The following is a 26,239-nucleotide window of genomic DNA, read 5'->3' as shown; positions in this document are numbered from 1 at the left end:
CAACTCTGATCTTGCAACTGCAACCCAGTTACCTCTGAGTCCACTGAAGTAATTTGGAAATCCAGCAAAAGACAGGGAACTTGAACTCTGGTGCAGAAGCAGTGCTGGTATTGAGTAAATGTTAAAAATAAAAGATTATGTAAAACAGTTTCCAGATTCTGTCAGTGCACATGTACAAAACCAGAAAAATGTATTTATTGTTGTTATCTTTGAAGTATATCTGGATAGTATCTGTAGTTTTAATGACCAATCATTAAAATTTGTGTTTAAAATTAGTGTGAAACAAGGAATGTTGTGACAATAAAACCCAGTGTATAAAGTTAGTGGCTGACGTTAGGCGGCCGAGAGGAGAACAGCTCCATGACTCAAAGAACACCTGTATGAATGACAAAGGAACAGAAAGAGAAAAGCCAAATGGACGGAAACGTACTAAAATTGAACGATACACTATAAAGCAGAGTTACTCACTGGAAAATTGAGATAAGTTGAATGCAATTGTGCTCTCTGTGTATGTCTTTCTGTCCTCTCCCTGCAGAGTGCCTTTTGAACCTTCTGGCTCGTTTCAGCCAAGACTAACAGAGGTGAAGTGCTCTTGAAAGATAGGAAGTTTCTGTAGGATCATGAAAAGATGCTACCAAGTAGACTGAAATTTGTGATCAATTGATTAGATTTTGGAGAGTTTGCATGGGGGAAGATATGTTATGAATACTCCCAGCGTGGAAGATGCGAGCCTGAGTACTTCATTAAACACGCAGAGTCCAACAAGACAGGAATCCGTAGGAGACCACACCACTCGCAGAATGACTGTTTTTTAAAAATGTGTAATAGGTACCAGTCTAAGTAGATAATGTTGCAACACGAGTAAAACCCAACGCTGTGCCGGGGGTCAGAGCAGTGGAACTGTTGAATGGCACCGAAGGGGGTTTGGCTTTGGGCTGCTACTTGGCAGAGCAGTGAGCATCGCCCACCCCGAGGTCTGTTATTTGTTTTGACCATTAACTTGGAGTGATTTACAATCTGATCACAGTAAAACTGAAGTGGACCTTCGTTTTTGGCTCTGGCGCTGCATTGTCTCGCTTTGTTCCGCAGGGCGGTGCAGCCGCGTCTTCCCTCCCCAGCTTGGCACGCTACAGATCATTCACGGCAACGGCACGGCCGTGGGGACAGTGATAACGTTCCAATGCTCTACCGAGCACCAGCTGGAGGGACCGGGCGTCATCACCTGTGTTTGGAAAGGGAATGGTACCCAGTGGACAGCCGGAGTGCCCTCCTGCAAGCGTAAGGTTCTTTCCAAACCGTTCCCAGTCCCTTTGGGCTGCGTTGTGTTTATCTTGCCCTGTTTGTCTCCTGCAACTTTAGGATTAATTCTAGACATCTGTGCAAGGAAAAAGACAAATTCAATTTCCTTCAGAGTTGCCCCCACTGACTGTAATTGCGCTCCATATGTGTTCTGACATCATTAATTATCATGACACAGAAAAAACTCAGTCGGATTTATGCCTGATACCACGTCACCAACTCTGGTAGTGTTGCACCCAGAATAAACGTGGCTCTGTAGCTACAAGCTGCACCCTTTAGAAAATGTATAGATATGACCAGTTAATGTGCAGGCATGTTGGCAAACCCTCTAATCTGCTGGCATTCTTTTCTGAAGGTATTTTTGCTGTAAAAGAAACACAGTGATATTTTTTGAACAATTTTAGGTTGTTGCCTGTGGGCAGCCGCATGGGAAAGTTACCATATTGACAAATAGCATTTGAATGGCAACAACATTAACTACCTTTCACGCTGTGTGCCTTCTTATTTATTATAAGATTGTTAATAATTTGACTAGAAGTAAGCCCAAGCAAAGCATGGTACCTCTGGACTTTGAGAATCTCAGTCTGTGCCTCAGACCTTGCATAATTTTAAATCACCAGTAGATGGATGGCTCTTTTAGACACTTACTGCTCTCTCACAAACAACTCAGCTATTCTTATCTCTCATTTGAGAGATTCCGTTAAAGACAAATGAGAGAAATCCTCCACTCCAGAGGCTGCAGAAATACAAAGCTTTGCGTGGAGCTCAGCTGAACTATTTCTGATGCAGGTCCTCATGGTTTTGGAAGAACTGGGTGAGTTTTGAAGCAAGACATGCTTAGTGCTCCCAATGAGTTGGCAGAGATCTGCATTAGCTGTGCCACACCACATTCCCACTCCTCCTTTTGTCTGGATTAATTCGCTTCCAACATCAGGTCACTGTGAGCACTCAGCCCTGCAGATACTGTCCCTTCTTCCGTCCTGCAGCCTTCCCCAAAGAGAGGAAGACCTGTTGTTCACTGCCTGCCAAATAGGATGTAATTATATGGACTCTCCTTGCCCTAAAGGGCTTCTTTAAAGCCATTTACCCCTCTCAGTATTTGCTTTTGCAGCTCCAGTACTCGTTAACAATTGCTTATAAGAGTCTGCTAGCTCATCTGCATTTGATATGCCGACAAAGTTGCGCTTTTTAGCTACTGCAGCTCTAAAGGCATTGTGTTTAATGAGTTGCAGTGGTGAAATACTTGTGAACAATTCATTAGTAGCTTATAAATGAGAGATCTTTAAATAGCCCCATTTGAGGCTTGCGTAGCTCTAAGCTGCAGCCAAGATACTCTGGTGTCTCGACACATACTAACATGAAAGTCCTCACTGAGCTATTATTAGCAGAAGTGTGAAGTGGGTAGGTTTTGGCATGGTTTAATGAAAATGTGAAAGAAATTCAGGGGTTGACCTTAGAAACGTGCTTCTGTGTTTGCTTTGCTGCAGCCATATCAAAATATGAGACTTTTGGATTTAAGGTCGCAGTGATTGCCTCCATCGTGAGCTGTGCCGTCATTCTGCTGATGTCCATGGCTTTTTTAACTTGTTGTCTTATCAAGTGTGTGAAGAAAAGTGAAAGGAGGAGGACTCAAAGGTATGTCAAGAAAAGTTTTTTAAAACCCGTGTAAGACTGTACATTGTGTGGACCTCATTGCTGTGATAGCAGAGAGCTTCAAAGGACTTGATGCTCACAACACCACAATGACGTTAATTACTTAAAATCCTTGGTTTGTAGGTTAGGCTTTAGGCATAGAAAGACTTGGAATTCAAGAGTATTTAGGCACCTAATGTCTGTTAGTATCCGATGTCCTCGGTGGGGCTGGGCAGATCTGGATTTACCCAGGATTATGCAGAAGCTGAACACACATGTCTGATTTGCTGGCCCAGTCTTTCTCTCCTTGAATTATTTGATTGGCTGCATTTTCCCTTCTTCTCTCTCTCTTTCTTTTTTTCCTTTGCTCTCCTTGAACACTGCTGGGAAAATTAATCTTGCCCATGTCAAAACCATCAAAGCCCTCACCGTCGGCAAAGCATGCTTAAAGCCGTCGCAGTGCTGTACTGGAAGGACGTACAATTTTGTCTGCCGGCTTGAGGCGCAAGCCAGCGGGCAGGATTACAAACGGGCACGGGCAGAAGTACAATTTACCGATCCAGGCCATCGTAAAGAACTCGGTGCCAAGGGTGGCCGCGTAAGCGCGCCCGGCCGTACGCTGAAGCCGAGCCTCTGTCGTTCGTGAGAGCGTCCTGCCGCGGGAGGCTTGGCACAGGCACCTCTGCCTCCTTTCCCGCCCACCGGTCCTGCTCGCCGGTCCACCGCCGCGCGTAGCTCAGCGGGGCGGCCGCGCCCCGGCCCGCCGGTGCCGGCTGTGCCGACGCGCGGCTGCACGTCTGGTTGACCTGCAGCCGCTCCTTGCTTCAGGGAAGTGTTCGGAGCGAGGCGGGGTGGGGGGGGAGCGGAGGGAGCATGGGGGGGACACGAGTGAAGGTCTCTCTGCTCCGAGCTGTGTGGGAACCAGCTTAGGGGGAAATTCTGTCATTTCGAAATCTGATTGTAGCCAAAATACTGATTTTCTGTTTCCCTTGAAAGGATTTCGTGAGGCAAAAAAGAAAGTCTTTGGAGTCATTCATAATACTAGGTTTTCACTGATAGCATGAAATAATTTTTGAAATGAAAGGTTTGATCGGCATTTTTTGAGTTGCCGCTTCTCTTTTTGATAAGACTATTCATATCAAAGTCCATGTTCTCCGTTTGTTCAAATGAAGTTTTGTCAAAATCAGCCATTCACGTGGCTTTGATGACGTGATATTTCTCTCTTACAAAAGAAAGGTCTTTACACCAGACACTTTGATCTGGTTCTGTCATCCATCATAAATGACCGGGAGCTTCTCCGTTCCCTGCTGCTCGCTGCCTCCTGAAGGAGCTGCTCCAGCCTGGCCCTGCCGTGACGGAGCCCCGCTGCCGCGGCGGAGCGGGGGGCACCGCAGGCACCGCGCAGCTCGGCCCCGCTGTCAGAAGGCAGCCAAGACGACGCAGGAGCCGCCCGTGTCACGCGATAAACAGTAACGCGTCCCTGCGTGACACGCGCTGGACCCGCAGCCCGTGCTGCGGAGCGCCAGGCGCAGCGGGAGCGTCTCTGCCGATGATGTACTTGGGAGACGCAGGCCGACTTTTGGATGCACAAAGCATTAACCTGAAGAGAAGCTGCAGGCGTGACAACTTCATACGAAGTGAGAACACGTGGCAGGGGATTGGTGAAATGGTGGTCTCTCAGACCGTCTCCGAAGGAAAAGGTAGTCTGTACCTGGGGGTAGGGAGGATGTCCTGTTTTATAAGGTAAAACAGATCATCATCTGTTTGATGATCTTTGAAGTGAGATCTTCTGTTTTATCCCCGCATTTGGAGAGAAAAAGGACAAAGACTGCTGAAAATCCTCACATAATTTAGCCTCCTCGCAGACCTTGTCCCACCCACTGCATGAGCGTAGCTGCCATTTTCTTTGGTAGGAGCAGGACTGCACCCTGAGAAGACAGAAATGACACCAAAATCAGCATTGCCAGTTTAATTTTATTTAATTACAATTAAATACACACAATTTAATCTTGTCCCATCAGCTAGTGTGATTGTCTGTGATTGTGTGAATCTTACACTTCTTTTAAAATCAAGAAAATGCAATTTTTATTGGCCCAAGAGTTGTAGAGAGCAGCATGAAAAGCGCCTTGAGCATTTCCAAAAGGAAATCATGAAGGTAACCAAATAAGCCCTATCTTTCTCCTCCGTTTTTAAGTAGATTCATCTTTTCAACCTGCCTGGTGATTTTTGAACCCTTAGGAATGGCAGTGTAGCAAAAATTTACAGAAAATACTTTTTTCCTGAAATTATTTATTCCATAAAGTGGGGATGGTCTGTAGTCTTTTCATGGACAACAGGATCTGGCCTGATTAGTGTCTCTGATAAAGGCCCATGAGAACATTGACAGAACATCATGCCTGAAGTGACTTTTCCTGTTACCTGTAGTCACAAAATCCACTGAATCAAATTGACATAATTACTGGATTTTTGTTCCTTTGAACTATCCACAGGTGCTCGTAAGAAAATTGCTCTCTTTTTTTTTGTTTGCTTGTTTTTTGAGGAGTGCTGGATAAAATGACACTCTCTTACAGAATAATATGCTCTTTAAGAACCCCCACCTTAAGGGCAGCAGTTATTTAAGTCTCTGGAAATTTGGCTTACACTTGAAGTTCAGCATGTGCTTAAAGGCTGTCTTCAGTGAACCTGGGTTTAGAGTTAAACTCCAGTGAGTCAGGGCTGTGCTCAGCTAAAAGCTCAGGTGTAGGGCGGCCAGCGCAGCCGTGTTTCACCCCCTGCTTTATTCCCAGGGATATGCAGCTGTGGTACCAGCTCAGAACTGAAGAACTTGAGCACATGCAAGCTGCTTACTTTGGTTTTAAGGGAAGAAACAATAACAACAACAAGAAGAAACTCAGGAATAAATCTGTATTCGATGATGTGACTAACATGGCGTATGATAACCAAGGCTTCTACAGGTAAGGCTATTAAAATACAATGGGTTTGAGTGGGTTTGCTGAACAAATTTTAGAAAGAGGATGCCTTGAAAATGCATTTTAAAGGGACGTCCCCAAAGAGGACGTGATGCCAGTGGATTATCAGGGCTTGTCCTTGAACTTGCCCTTCCCGTGGGGAATTAATGTTGCCAAAAGGTGAGGCAGCAGAGGAGCTGAGCACGACCTCCCTCCTTACAGCTTCCTCCATCTATCCCCGGTCGTGCTTGCTTAAGCCTGGTCTGCAGGGGAGGTTGCACCGGATTAACTGGAGAGAGGTTTATAATTGACTTTGTTAAACTGATGCTAAACTGCAGCAGGGAAGTCACTGCTCTGCACCGGTTATTGGCGTCGAGGTGCCAGCTTGCCTAGGAGCCTCGGGAGAGGAGCCAGACCGGACGCCGGTGCGGCTCGCGGCTCGCGTCAAGTGTTGTGGTTCATCGCTCGGTGACCCCGAGAGCTCTCTTGACTGTCGTTATCAGGACATGCGGGGCAAACACAAGGGGATCCTCATCTGCAAGGCAGCGTGAGTGCCCGCAATGTGGGAGCCCTGGCCCTGGCATAGCCCAGAGAAACGGCCACGCTGAAATCAAGGGCATCGCGCACTGCGGATGCGTGGGTGGGGGGCATAGGTATTTTTTGTGTCGGTTCAAAATCGCCTCTGAATGTGTGCAGATGTGTTACGCTGGCTGTGCTGTTGTCAACAGAAGAAAACCAGAAAAATTAATATGTGTTAAATTCTGATTGCTGTTTTGCTATTACAATTATATAGCAAATATAAATAGCATATATAACGTGCTATTATATAATAGCATATAAATAGCATTAATTTGCTATTATATGCTATTCATATAAACACACGTCATTGTGTCTTTCATATCCTTTGGGTTCTGCTTCATCATCATGCACGATAATATATAGCACAATCCGCGTTTGCTTTTAATTAACTGCTCACTTGTACAGCTTTTATGTACAGCACTATCTGTGATTTGTCGTGGTTACCTGCAGAAAACAATTTTATGCATATTATGAACCTACTTCCATGTCACGGTGCAGCTAGAAATTATATTCAGATGGAGGACTTGCACAAAAGTCTGATGGCTGCTTAATCAATTCCTAGCTTTGGGTGATTTCAGAAAGATGTATAAACCTAATTAAATGCTGATTATAACCTAAACAGTTTTTAGAAGACTCAGGATGCAATTTTTAATTTTGGGCAACTTCAATCTGCTATGATGTTAACGTTTTGTGTAAGTGTAATCTGCTTTTAAAATAACATGGATAAACTTATAAAGGGCTGTAAACAGAGACGTTCGTGTTCTGCTGGAGCCTCGAGCTCCTTCTGGGTTCTTATCTGCACCACGCCACATTTCCCAAATTCTGTACACCTTTTCTTAACTGAAAGTAGCAGGGAATATACAATTCCTCTGCATAAGCAGCTTCTCTGGGGTCAGGAATCAACAAGTTTATTATTTCTTTAGAAAACTGGAGAATGTCTAAACTTCAGTGGGGAATTGCAGAGGGCAGGAGGAGGAGGAAAGCCTGTGAGCTCCTTTTTTCCTATGTAGAACAATACACATGCTGTCTCAAATATTGGTGCACAGACCCACCTCCTGATGCACAAGGTCCACTATTAATCAAGGTCTGCTTTGTTTCCACCATGCAGAGGTGATATTTCCACCATGCTAGAGATGATGAATCACTAGCCAGAGCAAAAATCAGCTAGAAGAGCAGGTGTATTAGTCTGTGCACCCCAGAGCCAAAACTCTAGCGTTTCTCACGTGGAGAACGGGCGCCGCTTCTCATCAGAGATGGAAATGGCATTGAAGCTGTTACAGACCCTGAATAAAACTGTCTTGGAATTGCTGTATACAGAGGTGTGACCCTTTATCAGTTTGTTCCCTTTCTTCACTCAGATAAAATCTATTTATTCAAGGTTAGTAAAAGATGCTAATTTCTACTGCTTAATTCTGTTAAATGTATGTATGTGCAGGATGAGATGTGGGAATTCTAACATATTTCATGCCAACTCGAAGACAACAAATGATCTGTCAGCTTTGTGTTTCACTTGCAAGACTTATTTTTTGTGTGTAACTCATTAGGCTAAATTTGATCATCCAGCTTGCTGGGAACAATAAGACAGTGTAGGCAAATCCCTGGGGAGGTGCAAACATGGAGCTGGCTCGTGCTGGGAAGACCGACATGCACGGACGTGTTTACCACGGGGGTTATTTCTGCGGTACCTTTCTCCATTTAACGTGAAGTGGACGTGTTGGCAGCCTATGCTTGGAGGAAATCTCTAACCATGTGGGTGTTGCTGTAGTGGTGGAGCTGTTACAGCCCTGATTGCCCAAGGAAATAAATAAGGGTGGTTGGAAAAAAGCAGCAAAACTGCGGGCAAGCAAACCCAAAAGAAAGCTTCTGTATATTGCTGTGTGCATGTGAACCGAAGCATGCGTCCATGGTCATGAACAAGCCAAAAGGTAGTTTAACCAAGGCTCCTCGAGGAAGGTTCAGACTTGACATTAGGAAGCATTTCTTTACTAAGACGGTGATCAAACCCTGGAACAGGCTTCCTGGAGAGGTGGCCGATGCCCTAAGCCTCTCAGTGTTCAAGAGGCATTTGGGCAATGCCCTTAGTAATATGCTTTAATTTTTGGTCAGCCCTGAATTGGTCAGGCAGCTGGACTAGATGATCGTTGTAGGTCCCTTCCAGCTGAAATATTCTGATCCTACCCTCTCCTCTCCTATCCCACCCTACCCTACCCTACCCTACCCTATCCTATCCTACCCTATCCTATCCTTGTGCTAATGTTTCAGACGTCTGGAGGAATTTCTGCAATGCATCGCTAGACCTCTGAGCAAATCAGAAATCCTGCTTTGTTTTACTAATAAGGAGCTGTGCTAAGAATCACGGGAGGGTGATCATTTTCTCCCTGCCTTTTTCAGGGCTGCGGTACACGTTGTTCTCTGTGATACAGCCATGGGAAGTGGCTCTGCAACCTACTTAGAAGGGGAAGGCTGAGAGATGAGTGGTGCCCTTGTCTGAGAAAGGAGTGGGTGGAGGCTTGGCAATTTATGTCATTTTTACGATAGCATTTCCTTTTCTTAAAGAAAACTGCTCTGCTGCTTCTTCATGTAACCTATGAAGTATCTGGAAGAGTGTGAACTCCTCCACCCTTGAAGAAGACCCTCTTGAGTATATCTTAGCCTATTTTTGACTAGAAAAGGATGTAGGGCATGCTGCTTTTCAGACTTAATTGAAATAGATTGAGAGATTAACTAGAGATTAACATTTTGATTCACCACTTTAAGGATCAAAAATACTGTAAGAAGAAATTAAATAAAAAGCCAGTTCTTTCAGGTAAGCCAAAATAAAATAAAATAAAATAAAATGCCAGTTCTTTCAGACAGGTGAGTTATTTGCTGTGGTTTACAGAGTAATTTAGGATTAAAAAACTACCATCTGTTAAAATGGTGCCTTAGTTTGCTGATGAGATAATTTTGACTGTAATGAGGTGACATAATGTGATGCAGAATGCTGATGTATAGAAGTTATAAATAATGTAGAAGCCCAGCTGTTGGACAGTAGAGGCTCCAGTGTGCTGTTCTGGACCTGTCTGCCACAAAATGAGATTTTTTTCCCTTGTGTTTGAAGCGTGGAACAAATGTGATGAATATGTAGTTTTGCAGGGAAATGTTGACTTTTAATGGCAGCTACTCTAATTATAATGAGCCCCATTCTGGCTTCCTGGCTGCTTGAACAATTGCTTTAAACTGCTGAGAAATATGTCTACAAATACACGGGATCATTAACTACAGAGTGCAGTTGCTGTCGATGCCACCTTTTTCATGTGGATGTAAGGAATCATAATGAAAATAAAAGCACCAATTTTTAGCAGCAAGTCTTATATGCAGGAGCGGCAAGCATTTGCAGCATATTTGCTCTTTTACAGTAGTTGAAGAGCTATCTAACGCTGAGCAGGGAAGGACGAGTTACAAGGCACGGGGCCACTGGGAGGGACGTGTTTTCCCCAGCATTGCTTCTTAGAAGTTCACAGCATAGAGCAGAGATAGCAGGTTGCTGCATGATGCAGAGGTTTGAGACAGATTAGCTGAAGAAAAGGGTCTGTCATCTATGTGAGGGAGATTAGCTGCAGCTCTGGGCCACGTAGTTAGAGGAGAACAATGTGCGTGAACTCGAAAAACAGCCCCCTAGGAGGCTTGCGAGGCAGAGGCAGGGCTAGTCAGCACGGGGATGAGTTGGGAACGGCTCTTACAGCCTGACTGCAGTATATCAGGAGAAGAGCCTAGCATCAGTAACTTATATTCTGCTGTCTTTAACATTTTAAGATTTAAAAGTCTTCCCAATTCTGCATGAGAATGAAACCAGGCCTGTTGACATCATTCATCCAAAGTGAGAGACCTTCCTCAAGGCAGCAGAAAGCACCACACCTGCACCAGGGACATTTGCTATTGCAGAGAACTAGTGTCTGAAACGCCGTGCTGGGTTTAAGAGGTTTTTTGAAATCGGTATGTTCCTGAGCAGGATACGTTGTTCTTGAGTCAGTTGTTTCCTGATTAAAAACAAGACCTGACGCTGCAGTAATCCTTCTCTGGAATAACTGCTAGATAACCCTAGATAATAACCCTAGAGAAACAGTCCTCTTCCGTCCCCAGCGAACACCGTGTGGGAGGGCTTGGACTCAGTCACCTGCCTGAGCAGGCAGGTTGTCCTCTGCCCCGTGACAGGCGCAGGGCGAAATACCAGGGAGGCGAAGCTTGATGGCAGCTGTCCTTCCTCTGTGCAGCGACCGGTAGTGCTTGAGAGGGGCAGGTGGATGTCAGTAGGAGATGATATGGAAGAAACTGGTGTCAAAAAGAAGAGTGGGGTCACCCTCACGCAGGCCATGGGTCCGCTGTAGCCGCTCCCCGGGTGAATGGTTGGTATGGGTGGGCTGAGGCAAGTTCGGCATTGGGATCCCCTGCCTGGAGTAAGGCAGAGAAACTCCAGCGTCTTGCTTGTGACTCCCAAACTGAATAGCAGCCGCCTCTTTTCCAGGAAGTCCTACCCATGCCTCTAGGAGAAATCATAAAAATGTGTACCATCTAGCGTAATCGTTGTGAGAGCAAACCCTTTTCGGCATGCAAAGGCATTAAAGAACTGGGCACTCCACGGTTTGAGCCATGGCACATTTATACATCAGCACGCGCAGAAAGATGGCTGCCCCAGGAGAAGGAAACAGCCACACCTAGGGAAGCCTCTATTTCCCTTGCTTTTTCAGCATAACAGTCCTATAACCTGTCCTGGAACAGATACTGCCTTGACTCAGGGTCGTGCTGTTATTTTGCAAGGGAGAATTGATGGTCCAGTATCTTCCACACTCGGGGAGAACGGAATTTAGCTGTAGACTAACTCCTTTTCATCCTCTGTCAGCGAAGACGACAACCAGAAAGAAACTAGTCCAGCTTAAAATTACATCTAAAGAGCAGCAAAGAAGTTTGGTGATTTTTTTTCCCCTGGTGTGCAAGCATTTGGAAGAAGTCGTGCTTTCCAAATTTGGACTGTTTTGAGGTGAATTATTTTACACAGCTCTAGGCCAAGTTATAAAACATTCTCTATGAAGTAGCTGGTCTGACTGCAGGAGTGAGTCAAATGGAAAAGCCCAAGTCTCAGTAGGTTTCAAGTCCTCTTTTCAGATATCCACTACAGCTGGAGCATATTATCAAGAAGAAAAAGATCTCTTCTGCAGAGAAACAGGCCAGTGTATTCTCCCACAGAAGATATTTTTAGTACCTGAAATTTTTGTACCGAAGCCCTTTCTGACTACAAGATGCATTACCAGTGTACGTGGCAAAAAGCAAATAAGGACAATCCAACAACAAAGATGTCCAAGTGAAAAGGTTTTGCAAAGAAACCAAAGCCAGCATGCTGTTAGGAGAGACGACTTGGCGTTTTCAGTCAGACTGAGAAGTCATGTGCAAGGTTGGTGAAACCAGCTCATAGCTTTGGCCTCCACAGTAAAATAAAATGTGTTTTCTTGTTCTCTTTGATTTAGTGGCTATAATGGTTGAAGTTTTCCACTACCTTGTGTGAGGAGTTGCAAGGAAGGCGCGAATCAGAAACTGGTGTTGCTCTAAAAAATGTTGATGCCTGCCCAGGCTTGCTGAGGAGCACGGCTGTAAGCCAAAGGACCTTCCAGAAGTGTGGACAGGGTGGGATGGGATGCTTGGCCACATTCCTACCTTGCCCTCTGTGCCCCTGAAGGCACCTTCCCAACTGCTTTTCCCCTCTGAACACCTAAGTAGAAGAGATTAAAAAGCTGAAGGATCTGAAGGAAGCGGGATAGCGTGGTGTAGATTTACCACAGTGAAAAAGGGGACAACACTTGAAAAAATGTCCATGTTGAGAGACGGGCTGCTGCGAAGCTCGATGGAAAACATAAGTAGAAAAAACAAAAGAAAAACCCACCGGGACACCTGGAATGACTGTCAGTAGATGCATCACTGGGAGAATTAAAGGGACAAAAGGTCTTCTCCAACAGTGACTTGGTCCAAGACTGTTAGAGGTGCTGGGGCGACTGGTTTATCCGGGTGCTGTTGAAGGTCAGCAGTCTCGCCAGAGAGCAGGACCCTTCACTCCCTCCAAAAGATCCACGCTTTTTTTTATAATGTGCCTTGCAGCCAGAAGTTGCTCCTGCTGGTCTGAAAGCTGGGGTGTGCAGAGCGGCGGGGCACGTGCGGCCTCCTTTGCGCAGCGGCCTCCAACGTCTGCGCCGGGGCGCGTGCAGCTCAGCTACGAGGCTGAAATCGCAGAGAGCCCCCGTGGGCTCCTCCCAGGGCTGCGGGAAGAGGTGTGGGACCGACCCTCACCACGGTGTTTCATACTTCGCTACATAAAGCATCCAGTGAAATGGCTGCAAAGAGCAAACGACCCATTCGATACAGTTGTACGTAATTAATACAGTTCCCTACACAAACAGTGTTTGATTGCGTGGTGCCTGGGGCCGGAGGGGAGGAGACCAGCACAGGAGAGGGGCAGATTTCCTTTTAAGCTTTTCTATAGCTTGTCCCCCCCCTGCGAGTTGTCCCACCTTGAGGTTCTCAATGCGTGAGGGGTTTTTTTTCCCTCCTTTCTCATTACTGTGCTCTGTGTTCCCCACCGCCGCCTTTCAGGGACTAAAAGCTTCCAGTACCTTTTGACTTGCACGTTTCAAAGAAAGATCAGGCAGGGGAGGTGAGCTGTGGTTTCATCTTGGGGCCCCGTCACAAAGGGGAAGATAGCTGGCTGCTAAATTACGCCGATTTCTGATTGTCAGTCTTAATTGTCATCGCTGCAAGCACGGAGGGTGTGTGCACAGCAACATGTGCTTTCAATAAAGCTGCTATTATTGTTTTCATAATGCTTCCATGCTTACCCCAGGGTCTTGTACAAAGTCACCAGGAGTACAGCAACAAAAAAATCCCCTCTCGTCCTCCAGCATAAGAATCCCCTTTCAGAGCCAGTGCCAGCAGCGGGCAGCATTGTGGCACCCCACTGCTCTGAGTTCTCACACTCCTCGCATGTCCCGTTAACAGCGTTTTCCCCTCCAGCTAGGAACAGCTCTCGAGTCACACAAAGCAAAATTCCTGTGAATCCTCTAAAAGCCATTGACAAATGCTGTGGTGGCCGTTCTCCTCCCCGGATGGGAGCTCTAACTTTAGCTGCCCTTGTCAAATGTACTGTGCATCTAGCCGGGCCGTTCAGCACCTCGCATCCTTGGGTGGGTTTGCACTTCCCGGTGAGGGTAGCGGGAGGTCCTCTCGTCCTCTTGCCGTGATGTTTTGAAGTAGCCCAGCTGGAAACTGGAGTTAAGGGAAGTTGAAGCGCTTGAAAAAAAGTCACACTTATTCTGCCTAAAGTACAAGTTCCCGAGGATTACAGTGCAAACTGAAGGCCGCGTCGGACTGATAGCCGTGCACGCAGAGGAAAGCCCACTGCATGCACATTTATCTGTCTCCTGTGGACACTGCAACCCTCTTAATAGCTCTTCTCAGCCTCTGCTTAGGTGGAACTCCACCACCTTCCCTGTCCCTCTGATGTCCACGGGGTTCGATGTACTGCAGTGAAGGGAGGGTGCCTACTGTCACCTCATATTATTTCAGTCAACAGAAGCTTAATAGTTCCCAAAATGGGAGGAAGAGGTTGCTTAGCCAGGAGTAGAGTTGTCCTCCAAGTACCGTTTTAGCCAGTTTGGCTTTCTGACCTGATGGTGGACTGTGGGTAATTGGCAGAGTTTCAGAATGCAGAGCTTTATAGGAGAAGACATCAGAATGGGATGAATTCTGCCCAGGTAAACTATATTTATGGCAAAATAATCAGAATACCTAGATTTGAACTATAATCCCAGCAGGGCTGTTTGCAAAGTCTGTGGATACCACATGCAAAACTTCATCCCAGTTCTTCTCCCTGTACACGCTCTTTTGATTTGGATTTTATTTTGTAACTATTGACTACCACCTCAAGAAGATGGAACTGAATCCCTTGTACTGTATATAAAAAAGAAAAGCACAGTAGCAAGTATCTGAAAAGATTTTCTTTCAGCAGTAAGATCTGCAGTCAGCATTACTCCAGGTAGCTTCTGTTCCCTGATGGCAAGCCACAGGGCTACTCAAGTAGGTGTTCTGGTGCCAAACACAAAGACACTCAAGGACTTGTTGATGCACTGAGGTTAAAAGGCACAGTTGAAACAGCACACGTCAATAAAAAAGTGGGTAAAGTTACCCGGCTGTTTTTTTTGAGAAATAAGTGAGTTTGTTGTTGTCGAAATTACAGGTGGATAAATTCTCATCTGAGCACCTCCTTGGTGAGTACATTCTGACTACACTGATCCAGTGCCTTCTCCCATCAAGAGCAGAGGTGGTTTAAGATGCATTTACACTACCTGACTGTAGCTCATGCCCCAAGTAGTTTTGTAATACAGCTTTCCTGTGAAGAGCAGGATTTATTCTCCTTTACAAGAAAGATGTATCTGCAGTATACCTTTTATGTACCTCAGTTATTGACCTCAGTTATTTGGTTTTATTTTCTGTTACTCCCCTGTGGTCCCTGCTATGTATGCGCGTTTCGCGTACAGGCATTTCTGCTGGCTTTCTGCAGCTGGTAACTGCAGAATGCAGCTCCTGTTTCCTGACCAGGTTTTCACGAAAGGGTAAGACCACGTTGTCCTGGGTGTGGGTGTGCAGGCTGCTGCGTTCTGTGGCTGCCACCGGTGGCTTCAGAGGAAGCTAGAGGAGCCACGTGAGCTGGCTCACCTGCAGTGAATGTGGGGCAAGGAACCTCAGCATCTGCCCTGCGTGCAAACAGCTGCCGTGGAATAACTGGTGTTTTACAAAAGCCCACACGCTCAGACCACAGTAATTTGGCACAAAAGGGCTGCGTCTTACCTGCTTCTGGTTCACAGAGCCACGTGCTTAATGCCAGCTGCACCCATTGTGGCTCTTGCAGCAGAGTTGAAGAACAAGCTGATCCCACCCCCCCGTTTTGCTGAACTGGTTGCGTGTGGTTTGCAGCAGCTCTGCCATCTCTCTCTGCCGCTGCTGCTGCTCTGCCCACACCATCCCTGCTGCGTCATCTGCTGCCGGGGTCGGTGGCTGCGCCGGCTTACCCCGCCGTGGAAGGGCAGCATGCGGGATAGACCCGCGAGCACTGGTGCTGCATACGCAATATGGCAAATACAGAGCCCCAGCCTGCGGGCCCTTCTGGGGTGGCCAGGCAGTACCCAGGTCAGGCAGTCAAAGGCTAGCGCAAGCCTTGATGCCACAGTGCTGCACAGGCACGGCTGGCAGTTCTGCAAATAGCACCTCAAATCCCACTGAGCACAGCTGGCTCTTGTGCCCCCAGCAGTGCTCTGCTAACCACACCGGGACCTTCCTTCCGCACCAGTCTCGGCATTCAAGTGTTCTTAGTCATATTCTCCAGATAGCGTTAAATTGAAGCTGGGGACTTGGTCGATGGAAAACAAATAACATCTGCCCCAACCCCAAATAAAGCCAACCTCACAAGTCTTTTCAAGGTGTGCATCACTTTTACAGAGACACAATTATTTGCCCGACTGCTGCCAACTGCTTTTAATGCAAGAAGAATTGATTCGGTATGTTAGAGTGCAAGTTGTTTGCAAAAAACCTGATGTGCAAATAAAACAGATTGCAGAGTTCTGTATCCTCAGCAGAGCAAATGAAACAGAAATAACTTTTTCCTTCATGCTCACAGGTTCCAGGAGGAGTGGACTCGGGACGTCATAGCTCCTGGGTGTTGCAAAGACAACGATCATCTGCCAAAGTTAACCAGGAGCAGTAGTGCACCTGTGAAAGAAGCTGTGCCAGGACACCACGCTGCGGTACAGACGGTGGATTCCATACACGTCGTTGAAGTCCATGGACATAAGGATAGTTGCAACAAACCAAGCTGTCAGATACCTGGGTAGCTGGTGTCCGAAACACAGTTGCTCCTCTGGACCAAAATGAAATTTGGATAGAAATATGTGCCTTAAAGACAACATAGAAAGTTAATTATTCATATGAATTTGAAAGTTTTCTATATTCCAAGATGGTTATTTAACAGAAATTATTCAGTGTCTGATACAAATAAAAAATTGAATGTTGAGGCTGGCAGTCCAATAGCAATTTTCTATGGTGTGCTATGTATTGTGACCATGGCAAAAGCATAATATCATTTTTCTATTCATCTAGAGAGAAGTGGTAGCCGGTTTGTATATTTGCCTCATATAAAATCACTGATGATAAGTACACATTCGTAAGATTGCAACCTTCTTTTAACCAGTGTTTTTTGTAAGCATTTCAGAATGAAAAAAAGCCCGTATTTTTACACAGTAGTATGATAGAACTCCAATAAAATTTTGTTTTTAATGAAAAGCCCCCGTTGCTTAATATCAGGAAGGCCTTTTTGTTAAATTCATCTGCTCTGCTTTTAGAGACCGCGTGGGACTGGGTGCAGCAGAGGCACATGTCCAGATCCACCAGCCTGACGGAGAGCGGCGAGCGCCGGGAGGGGTGTGCTTTGCCCAGCGAGGCGTGCGGGCTGGCGGGTGGGGAAAGCCGTGCAGCCCTCCTGGAGCAGAGTGGCCCGGATGGTCCCTGCAGCATCCCTGCAAGAGCGCCCTAAATAAAGGGGCGATGCAGGTTTTTGGAAACCTGCCTTCTTTTCCTATTATTAATCTGTTCACTGTATGAGGAAACAGTATTTTTTACTTGTTTTGTCCATTTTGAATAGTTAAGTAACTGATGTGGCTCTCATTCTGCGTTTTATATGCACACACTTGTATATCTTGCAGTTACAGTACAGTTATTTTTGTTCAGGTTGAAGCCTTATTTATTCTCCTGTCATCAGCTCTCTAATGGGTATTGTTGCATTCCTGTCATGATGGAAATATGATCTTATAGCAAGCCCCAGTAATTGTTTTATTGTATGTCCTGCTTGTTATGAATCAGGTATCCTCTTAAGACCTTCAGTTCTGAAGTTTCAGTTTTGAAATTCAAATTATTGTAGCTTGCTGGCAGGCCTAGCAACGCCCCGTTCCACCCTGGCTGTACTCAGCAGAGATCAAAAACACGTGCTTAAACTTCAGCTACATGGAAGTCACAGCAAAGGAGCTTTGGTTTTGTTCCTGATAAGCTCAGTTCTTCTATACAACAGTCTGCACCCCTGCAATGCACTTCTTAACATGCGCTGCGAAAAGGATCATGGATACGCTTCTGAACACTGGTTCCAGTTAACTTCTCATTTCATTAAATTAATACTAGCCAGTGTTTATCAGGACATATTTGTGCTGTGAGCCACTTTGTCTGCAGTTTTTCGGTACCCTGCTGGACCCGGCCAGCTTCTGTACCCAGATGCCCTCTTGCACCCCATGTGCAGCGTTAGCTTCTGGCTGCACGCGGGGCTGGCACTGGCCCCGCTGCCTGTCCCGTCGGCTGCAGCCGCGCCAGGCAGCTCGCAGGGTCGCTGGCGATGCTTGGGAGGATGCAAAGGGGTCAGAAAGCTTTTGAGAAGATGCGTTATAAAGCCTCGGCGCAGGGCAGTCCCTGAGAGGGGCCGGCTGGAGGCCCTAGCTGGGTACCCTCGGGTGGAAAATCGGATGCAAGGATGTGAAATCTGCACAAAGCTATGCACTCCAGCCGTCGCCGCGGCCGCTCTTCCTCCCTGCCAGCGTGGGACCGCTGGCAGGGCAGCTGGGAGTGGCTGGGCTCCATCCACCAGGGGAATGTGCTCCGGGTCCTGCTTGAGAACGAAGGCATCAGTGGTGAAAGTCTGCAGGTGGATGAAAATAAAAACAAAATGTGGGAAAGGAGCATAGAGAGGGACAAAGGCTGGGAAAGCCAGCCAGACATCTGCGATGCTCTTATACAAATGGCTGGTACATTAGAATTAAATGCAAAAAGAAGTTAAAGACTTTCCACATAATAAAATTTACAACTTAATAAGAATTACAAGTGTTTGTGGGACAAATGATAGGACTAGGATCTTGGCATGGTAAACGATAGCTTGCTCCAGGTAGGACAGGTAAGAAGAAAGGTCTATACACTCTCTGAAGTTCAGCAGGAGGTAAATGCTCGCTAATTAATGTCGGTGGCTGGAGAACAAAGAGCGAAGGAGCGTGGAGCGTGGGCTGCGGGGCGGTCAGCACTGACTCTGCAGTTAGGAAGAGGAGCTGGCAGAACTTTACTTGGGGAAACAGCAGAACCATCTTTAATACTGGGTGACTTTATTTGTCTAATTCTCTGCTGGAAAAGTGTACAACCTTCAGGAGTTCCAACATATGTCCTGGTGACTGCTTTATTTCTGAAGGTGGTGGGAAGTGGGGTGGCAGTTGCTTCTAGCTAGGGAGGGAAAAACTTCTGAAAAATGAAAAGTGACATTTGGGTGAATGTGAAAATAAGTGACATCACATTTTTAAGAAAAGGGTGAAGAGCAGCAGGGTAAGAAAAATGGACTTCAAAAAGGCAAATTTTGAGATACTGAAATAACAAGTACAAAGGATCTATGCAGAAACAAACTGATAGATGGAGTGCAGGAGAGCTGGCAGTCACTAGCAGAGACTGTTTAAAGGCATGCCAGACAAACCGATGCAGAGGACAGCAAAAATCTGATACAGCTGCCTCAGGAACTCTGAGGAATTGAAAATCAGAGCGGAAAAACTCAAAAAATGGAAATGTGGCAGATGAGTGAGGAGCAGCACAAAAAGAGGTGATGGGAGCTGTTCAGAAAGGTAAGAGGTTATGTGAGTTACAGCAAGCAAAGGAAATGAAGAGAAAAATACAATGGACGAAACAGAGAGTAAAACTACAGACAAGGTATTTCTTGGAAAAAGCAAAAATGGACCCAGAGATGACAACCACTTAATGCCTACTTTGGATCAGACACCACTGAAAAGTTCACAGGTTAAAATGCAATGAATTTTAACACGGGACTAGGATTGCGGCCCAGAATAAGGCAAGAAAAAGATCACAAATACTAGGATAAATTTGATTCCTTGATGAAATTAATCCTAAAGCACTAAGGAATTAGCTAAGCAATACTTGAACCGTCATTGATACGGCTTCAGGGAACTGCAAAGGGACAAGGGAGGTCTTAGAAGACGGGAAAGGGCAAATCTAGTAAGTAGGGAACCTCAAGAAGGACCAGAACGAAGGTGCTTTTCTGGTACCCCGAAGGAGCGTAGGACAAACATTTAAACAATCAATGTGCAAAGAAGGCACATCTCAACCTCAGATTAAACAGAGTTGTAGGCACGGGAGGGAATTGTTCTGTTCTCTACTCTGGTAGTCTACACTAGTAGATAGTAATAGTTCTACTATTCTGCGTCATGCCTGACTTTTAAAAAGCAGGTAAGGTTAAACCCAGTTATGTTTGGTCCTGGCTCTCTGCAGCTGTTTTGAATTTCCTACCTATTCTACATGTCTGTGATATGTTAATTGCATTTCATGATTCAGATCCCTGGTGTTTTAATTTTATCATGTGAATTCAAAATGCTGTAATATGATTGCAAGTCACCAAGTGAAATAAATTCACCACTTGGAATATGTGGGTTAACGCATTGTGTGAGAAGGGAGCCCAGTTGCCCTGTTCTACAGATGAAGCCAATCTGAGTAAAGTTTGATGGGGGAAAAGTAAAACCTTGACAAGGACATTGATAGCCATGGGAAGCAACAGAGAAGGTAGGTAAATTTACTGTCTCTGTGCTAGAGCATTGGACTACTAGCATTTATTTAGGCATCTGAAACAAAGAGGCAGCACATATACAAGAAGATAAGGAAACAACACCCATACTGTTTTTACAAGATTTGTGGCTCTGGTCTCTCTGGGACTGTGCTTAGTTTATGACGGCTGCACCCCCTGGAGTTAGCTTTGTTGCTCATGTAAACATTATTTATTGTCAGAGGGAAAGTAAGTGCTGTGCAGGAAGGAGATGAAAGCAGCTGAAAATCTAAAATAGACATTTAAAAACTCATTAAGTTAACCCCTAAGTGTTTGCCAGCCAGTGTTTTTAAATAGATTCAGGCTCCCATTTCTGCTTGCATTGCCTTGTGTGTTTTATGGAACTGATGGCTTGCACTTAAAGAACAAGTTAAAATGCTACAAACTACATAAACAAGCACAAGACAGCCCCCTCCCTGCACGCGTGCTTCCAATTTAATTGATGTACATTACAGTATGGCAGGATAATTCTTCACAGATTAAAAAAACTGGCAACAGTGTTTATCAGAGCAATTGCTAATTTGCATTCCTTCACCCTGTATCTTAAGACTGTTCTCTTGGAGCAGGCAACTCTGCTGAGGCGCTTGCACTGGCCTGTTGTTAAACTTCGCCTGCTTGCAGAAATCCAAAAGACAGTTTTTAAGATCTTGTGCTAAATGCTAACCAGAGAATGGGTTTTAAGGCCAACTGACGTACTTTTTGCTATAGGAGGGTATCTGATCCTTACTTCCTTTTAAATGAAAATGTATCCTTTGACACAAATGAAAGAATGCATTTGCCGTGCTGGAAACACGGAGTGCCTGAGCCTGGGAGGTGCTCAGTGCTCTGCGTGGGAACCCACCCCGTACCTGCGGCAGTAAGTCCTTACAGAAATATCTCCTGTGGGGAACACCTACCTTTATTTGCGGGATATCACAGAGTATAGGGTTGCCAGATCCTGCAATTTTTGTCACAAATCTCGTGATAGTTCTTATTTTCTTAAGCCACAAATGGTAGAGTTGGATGAACATGTGAATATCACAGCTTCTATTTAAAAATAAATGTCTCACACCTGTATTTGAAGGGAGAAGTTTTAGTCCTGACGTGTCAAACAACAGAAAAAACACACAAGTCTCTTAAGTTTCTTTGAAAGTAATTACATGACCTGGGGGAGGCCTGATTCATGATTCACGAATACTTGAAGCTGTCAAACCTATGTATGACCTTTACTTGTCTTCTGTGGTTGAAAGAAAGAGGAAGACTACATTTTGATCTGGATGGAGCAATGAAGCTTGGGATGGACACCAGAGTATCTACTGTAGAGTTAACACTGCTTTCATGGAGCTTTCCACATGGATTTTTGGACATGCAGGCTTTCCCTTGGGTATTATCCTGGAAGTCTCTAAATATGCTGTTTTCCTCAGAATGCTCCGCTGCTAAGTTTTGGTCTAAGTTTTGGTTATGGGCCAGTATTGTCCAAAGTTTCCATGAGAAGCTCAGGACCCAGAAAAGAGGCAGGACTGTGAAACCGATGGAATGTGACAACCTGCAGGAGGTGGCCAATACCACCGGTCTGAAACAGCACGGCGCGGGAAAACAGGAGCCCTCTGGTTACACCAGACACTGGCTGCAAGAACAGGATATAAATGACTGATGGTTTGGGTTGCAGAGAAGGCAGAGATCTCTAACAATTTTCTTCCCAAAACATTCCAGTCATCAGTGATGTCTTGGAAGCAGAGCAACTAAATGAATCTGCTATAACTTACTGTCAGATGTAAATGGATTTTGCAACTATTTATTTTTAACAGTGTTATGCAGCACAACTTTTAATAACTTTAATTAAATGGTAGATGTAATTGAATCTTCTGCTTGGAAGGACCAAGAAAAAATTTGGCAACATGTCAGCTGGTAGCTTTTGGGATGACTTACAGTCGCATCTTTTCATAACATTGATAGCTCAGCAAGATGCTGTTAAACTGTGATATGTATTTTATTTTGTTTAAGGATTCCTTAAGGAATCTGTGTTCTGTGGAAGTTTCAGGGAGGATCCGCATAAACGCTACCTGATGACATCGGATACAGCTTACAAGTTATCTGCAGAATTTACATTATATTTAAATACTGTAGTGCAGAAGTTCTTGCGCCCAGAAAAAAACACCTGAGGAAAGAGCAGAAAGCAATGTCACAATGAGCACCTTGCAGGGGGAGTTCCTCCAGCCAGAGGTGCAGCCTGCTCCTCTGGCTTGCTTCAGAACGGTAGCTACACCTGACTACATCTGTAGGACTGTTTCATCTTCAGCACATTTAGTAACTGTTCAGAAGTTTAAAAACTTTTGAGGGTTTGGGTAGGGTAATGCATGGATGAGCAGAAGTCCGGAAAAGCTAGTGATAGATGTTTAAAATAGCCTTGGGACTTGTGCCTTGGGACACATGACTCTATGTAAACTCTGATCAAATCCTGGCCCCTAGAAGTGACACAGGGAACCTCATTGTTTCTTCCTTCAATAACATGAGGAGGTGATCTATTCTACTTATTTTATCAGGACTGTTATGCAGAGAGAGCTGATTGACAGAGCCAGTGTTGAAAGGCTCTTGTATAACTATTCCACAAGCAATAGCCATTTCTGTTGTCACTGCACCCAGAACGCATCAGCTGGTGGGAACGCCGCATAGTCCCCAGCACCCTACACGTCAAGATGCCAGTCTCCATTCCCGGGAGCTAACGCTAATGCAAAGATGGAAACGTGAAACTCCTCTGGCCCAGCAGCAAGCGAGGCAGTGAGAGTTCACCTGGTGAAAAGCAGAGCAGAAGCAGCTTGTTCCCCGGACCCCTGATGCTATACTTAAGCATGTGTGTGTTCAGACTGCTCATGTGTTTAAAGGTCAAGGTTATATGGAAATGCTCACAGTAGTGTTTCCTGCAGGATGTATGTTGCATCCATGTGCTGGAGTCTGCAGTGGCTCCTAATCCATGCCCAGATGCTGGCCTTTAATTCATAAAGCCCGTGGGTTGCGTGCTGGCTGCACACCATCCTTCCTGTCCTTCCTGACCCGCGGTGGTCCGGAGAGGCACTGAGCTGGCAGGGCGAGGACTTCCATGTGAGGAACCTGTAGAGGAAGTGGCTTTGTTCTCTTCCTGGAGCTCTGCTGGATCTCAGTTTACCAAATCTCTCTGCTGTTCATTTATATACCTATTTTAAGGGGAGGGTGCTCAAATGGCTTTATTTGCTTTCTGTCTTCAAAGACTTTCAATGTCTTGGTTTTTTCTAGAAAAAATATAATTAGCTGAGCGTTTTTTCTTGTGTGTATAATCTGATCTGTCCTTTACAAGGGATCAGATATTGGGCTGCATGCAGTTTTGAACATGTGTGTGAAGCTGGCTGTTCATTATCCTGTGTACAAGCTAACAGCCAGCACAGTAACTTCTGTAACGTTTATCGAGATGATTTATGATCAGTATACATGGGCTTATTCTATATGCTGACTTTTCCGTTGTGCCAGGAACGCGAGGTACTCAATTTTTCCATTATCTGCCTCCCTCATCTTCTTTTACTAATGCTGTCAAAATTCCCAAGGATAGGGTGTTATACAGCAGAATTGGGGTGTGTGTAATTCACTCATATAATGAATACAAGAAGTTAAAACTGACCAGGGATTTCCAGACCTGTGGATGCTCCAGACCATGTTTTTACCCAAGTCAGTTCTGCTCACATCTAATAGTTCAGCTTAGCTGGTGAAGAATAAAGAGCTGAGAACTTGCAGCACAGCTTCTGCTTTTGTGTTTGGAGTCAGAGAATTGCTTTTCTTCATCTCCTTTTAACCAATGAAGAAATAAAAGGTGTTTATACCAGTAATACTACTATGACTATATAAATAAGACTGGAAAATTATCCATTCTATATGCAAAGCAATCTTCAAAATTATTAGCACCAAAAAAGAAAAAAAAAATCCCATAACTTTGAGTAAACAAACATCTTGGTTTTCAGAGCTGATTACGCATCCCTGAAAATCAACAGCAAACTGCCGCCGGCTCCCGGGAGAGAAGGAGCAGCCCCACGTTCGCACACGCACGGGTCTCTGCCGGCTGCGCGCAGCCGGGCCCGATCCCCACCAGTTTACTTTCACTTCTTCGGCTTGGCAGTGACCTCTGCTCATCCAAGGACAGCACTCCGGCTGCCCCGCTGTACGAGTACCAGGCACAGCGCAGACCTGTGAAACCTATGGACGATGCTCTACAGGACATGTAAGTGTGTATTTGTAACAAGGAACTTGGGCAAAATGACCGGTCTGAAAAGTCCGAATCTGCAGGAACAGAAGTGCGGAGCCAGGAGGAGCAGCGGCTCTGACGGGAGTGGCCTGCCGGTCGCTGCCGTCCTTTTTTTTTTTCCTTCTTAGAGTCTGTTCTTATAAATTATTAGCTAAAACTTGCTGAAGGGAGCTTAGTGTGTAATCTGAGCTTTTAAGAAATATTTCACTGTATTTTCTTAAGCACAAAGAAAGACTTTGTTAAAGGAACTGCCTGCACTATCTGGATTTAATTTGTCTCTAAAGAGATCCAGCCCTCTTCAGCTGTGGGAAAATAAGAAACCATATTGTGATTTAACAATTAACAGATAAAACAAGAAAACACTACATGCTGATGGTGCCAGGACGAGGGTAATATTTAGAAAATCAAATAATTCACTCAAATAAACAAATCAGTTGGTTTAGCAGGGGGGAAACAGCAATGGCTTTTGAGATTAGCTGACCAGGAAATCCATCTGCTGTCCTTCAGAGGCTGGGAAATAAAACGCCGTTGGGCGGGTCACTTAGCTTAGCCACTAAATTAGGAGATAGAAATCTGAAATGAATCACAGAGTTTCGGAAGCGAGCTGGGCTCTGCCGATGCAGCACGCCCGCCGTCAGCAGGAAGCGAGGGCTTTGCACAGTGCTGCTCGGTCTGCCAGCGGTTCAAAAATCAGCGTTACTCGCCTCAAAGAGCGTTAAGGGTTTCGTAGCGCTGTCTGCATACGGCTCATCGCAGCCGAGCATGCGTCCTCGCTATCCGGCTGTGCTCTTTGAATGTCACGGATCGCACCGTGGGAGGGGATCTGCTGGCCGAGCTCCCGCCGAGTCTGTGCCCCCCCACCGCCAGGCCCCGTGCACGCGGACGCGTGCCCCTCTCCACCGCCCCTGCCGCGGCCGTGGGGCTCCCCGAGGACCTGTCTTTCCAAGGCAAACCTAACAGCAACACGGCTGCAGAAGTCTTGCGTGCCACGAGCATGAGGAGGAGATATATTTAACCCTTGATTCTTGTGTCATTATCTGAGGCTACAGGACAAAAATATCTCCAGGCAGTGTGGCACTGGATGCCGCAGCGCTCCTGAATGACTGATACTCATTCACAGTGCTCGGAAACACTGTCTGCTAAAAAATGCTTAAGATTTACATTAGAGATTTCAGCCTATGTCACACTACGACGACCAGGTTTTTGGTGTTGTGGTTTAGATTCTGGTAGTGATTCCAGGGAAACCTTCTAGCAGAGCACAAAATGCAGTGAATTCACAATGGTATAAAATGGTCATAAAACCAAATCCTCAGCATGCCATACTACCACTGCAGCACCTCGTGCTCTAATATTTTAATATACATATTAAATTGTCATAAAAATATATCATGAAAGGAGTTACAAAACTACAATTTCCTCTCCACAAGGTGCCTGTTTCTGTTACTGCAATACATTGCCAAAAATGTATTGTACATACAGGCAGGATCAAGGTTTCCATGTGCAATAATAATAACTTAAAAATCTATTTTCATGCTGTTCAGTATATCTGGATTGCTGAGGGTAAATGGGATAAACTCAGGATGCTTATGCTCTATTCATTTTCCCAAGGACAGGCACCATAAATGTCACAGCATTTGATAATACTAAAAATATTTCAATGAGACTTTTTTCCCCCATGTTCTTACGCTTTTCTAGAGAGGTGCTTTCATTTGTATGGAGGTATAGAACAACATTTTCATGAGTGAACATGGGGATGGATGTAGGTATCTCAGTTGTTAATGGAGGTGCAGATAATGGCACGCGTTACAGCAGCTCCGGCTGGGCTCACCGGGCGGC

General features: G+C 45.4%; 1 protein-coding gene across 1 annotated transcript in view; it reads left to right on the top strand.

Annotated features, from left to right (window-relative positions):
- SUSD3 (sushi domain containing 3) overlaps positions 1-16,366 on the top strand; it is a gene marked incomplete at both ends in the record, with an annotated part of 34,433 nt that extends 18,067 nt beyond the window's left edge. Inside the window, 4 exons of the mRNA XM_082004793.1 lie at positions 1,090-1,278; positions 2,787-2,934; positions 5,718-5,885; positions 16,153-16,366. Of these exons, the coding sequence (XP_081860919.1) occupies positions 1,090-1,278; positions 2,787-2,934; positions 5,718-5,885; positions 16,153-16,366 (719 nt within the window). The remainder of the gene's footprint in view (positions 1-1,089; positions 1,279-2,786; positions 2,935-5,717; positions 5,886-16,152) is intronic.
- Positions 16,367-26,239: the final 9,873 nt, after the last annotated feature.

Source organism: Phaethon aethereus (genome assembly GCF_964289735.1).
Source record: "Phaethon aethereus genome assembly, chromosome: 11".
NCBI lineage: Eukaryota > Metazoa > Chordata > Aves > Phaethontiformes > Phaethontidae > Phaethon > Phaethon aethereus.
This window is presented reverse-complemented; position numbering and strand designations above follow the sequence as displayed.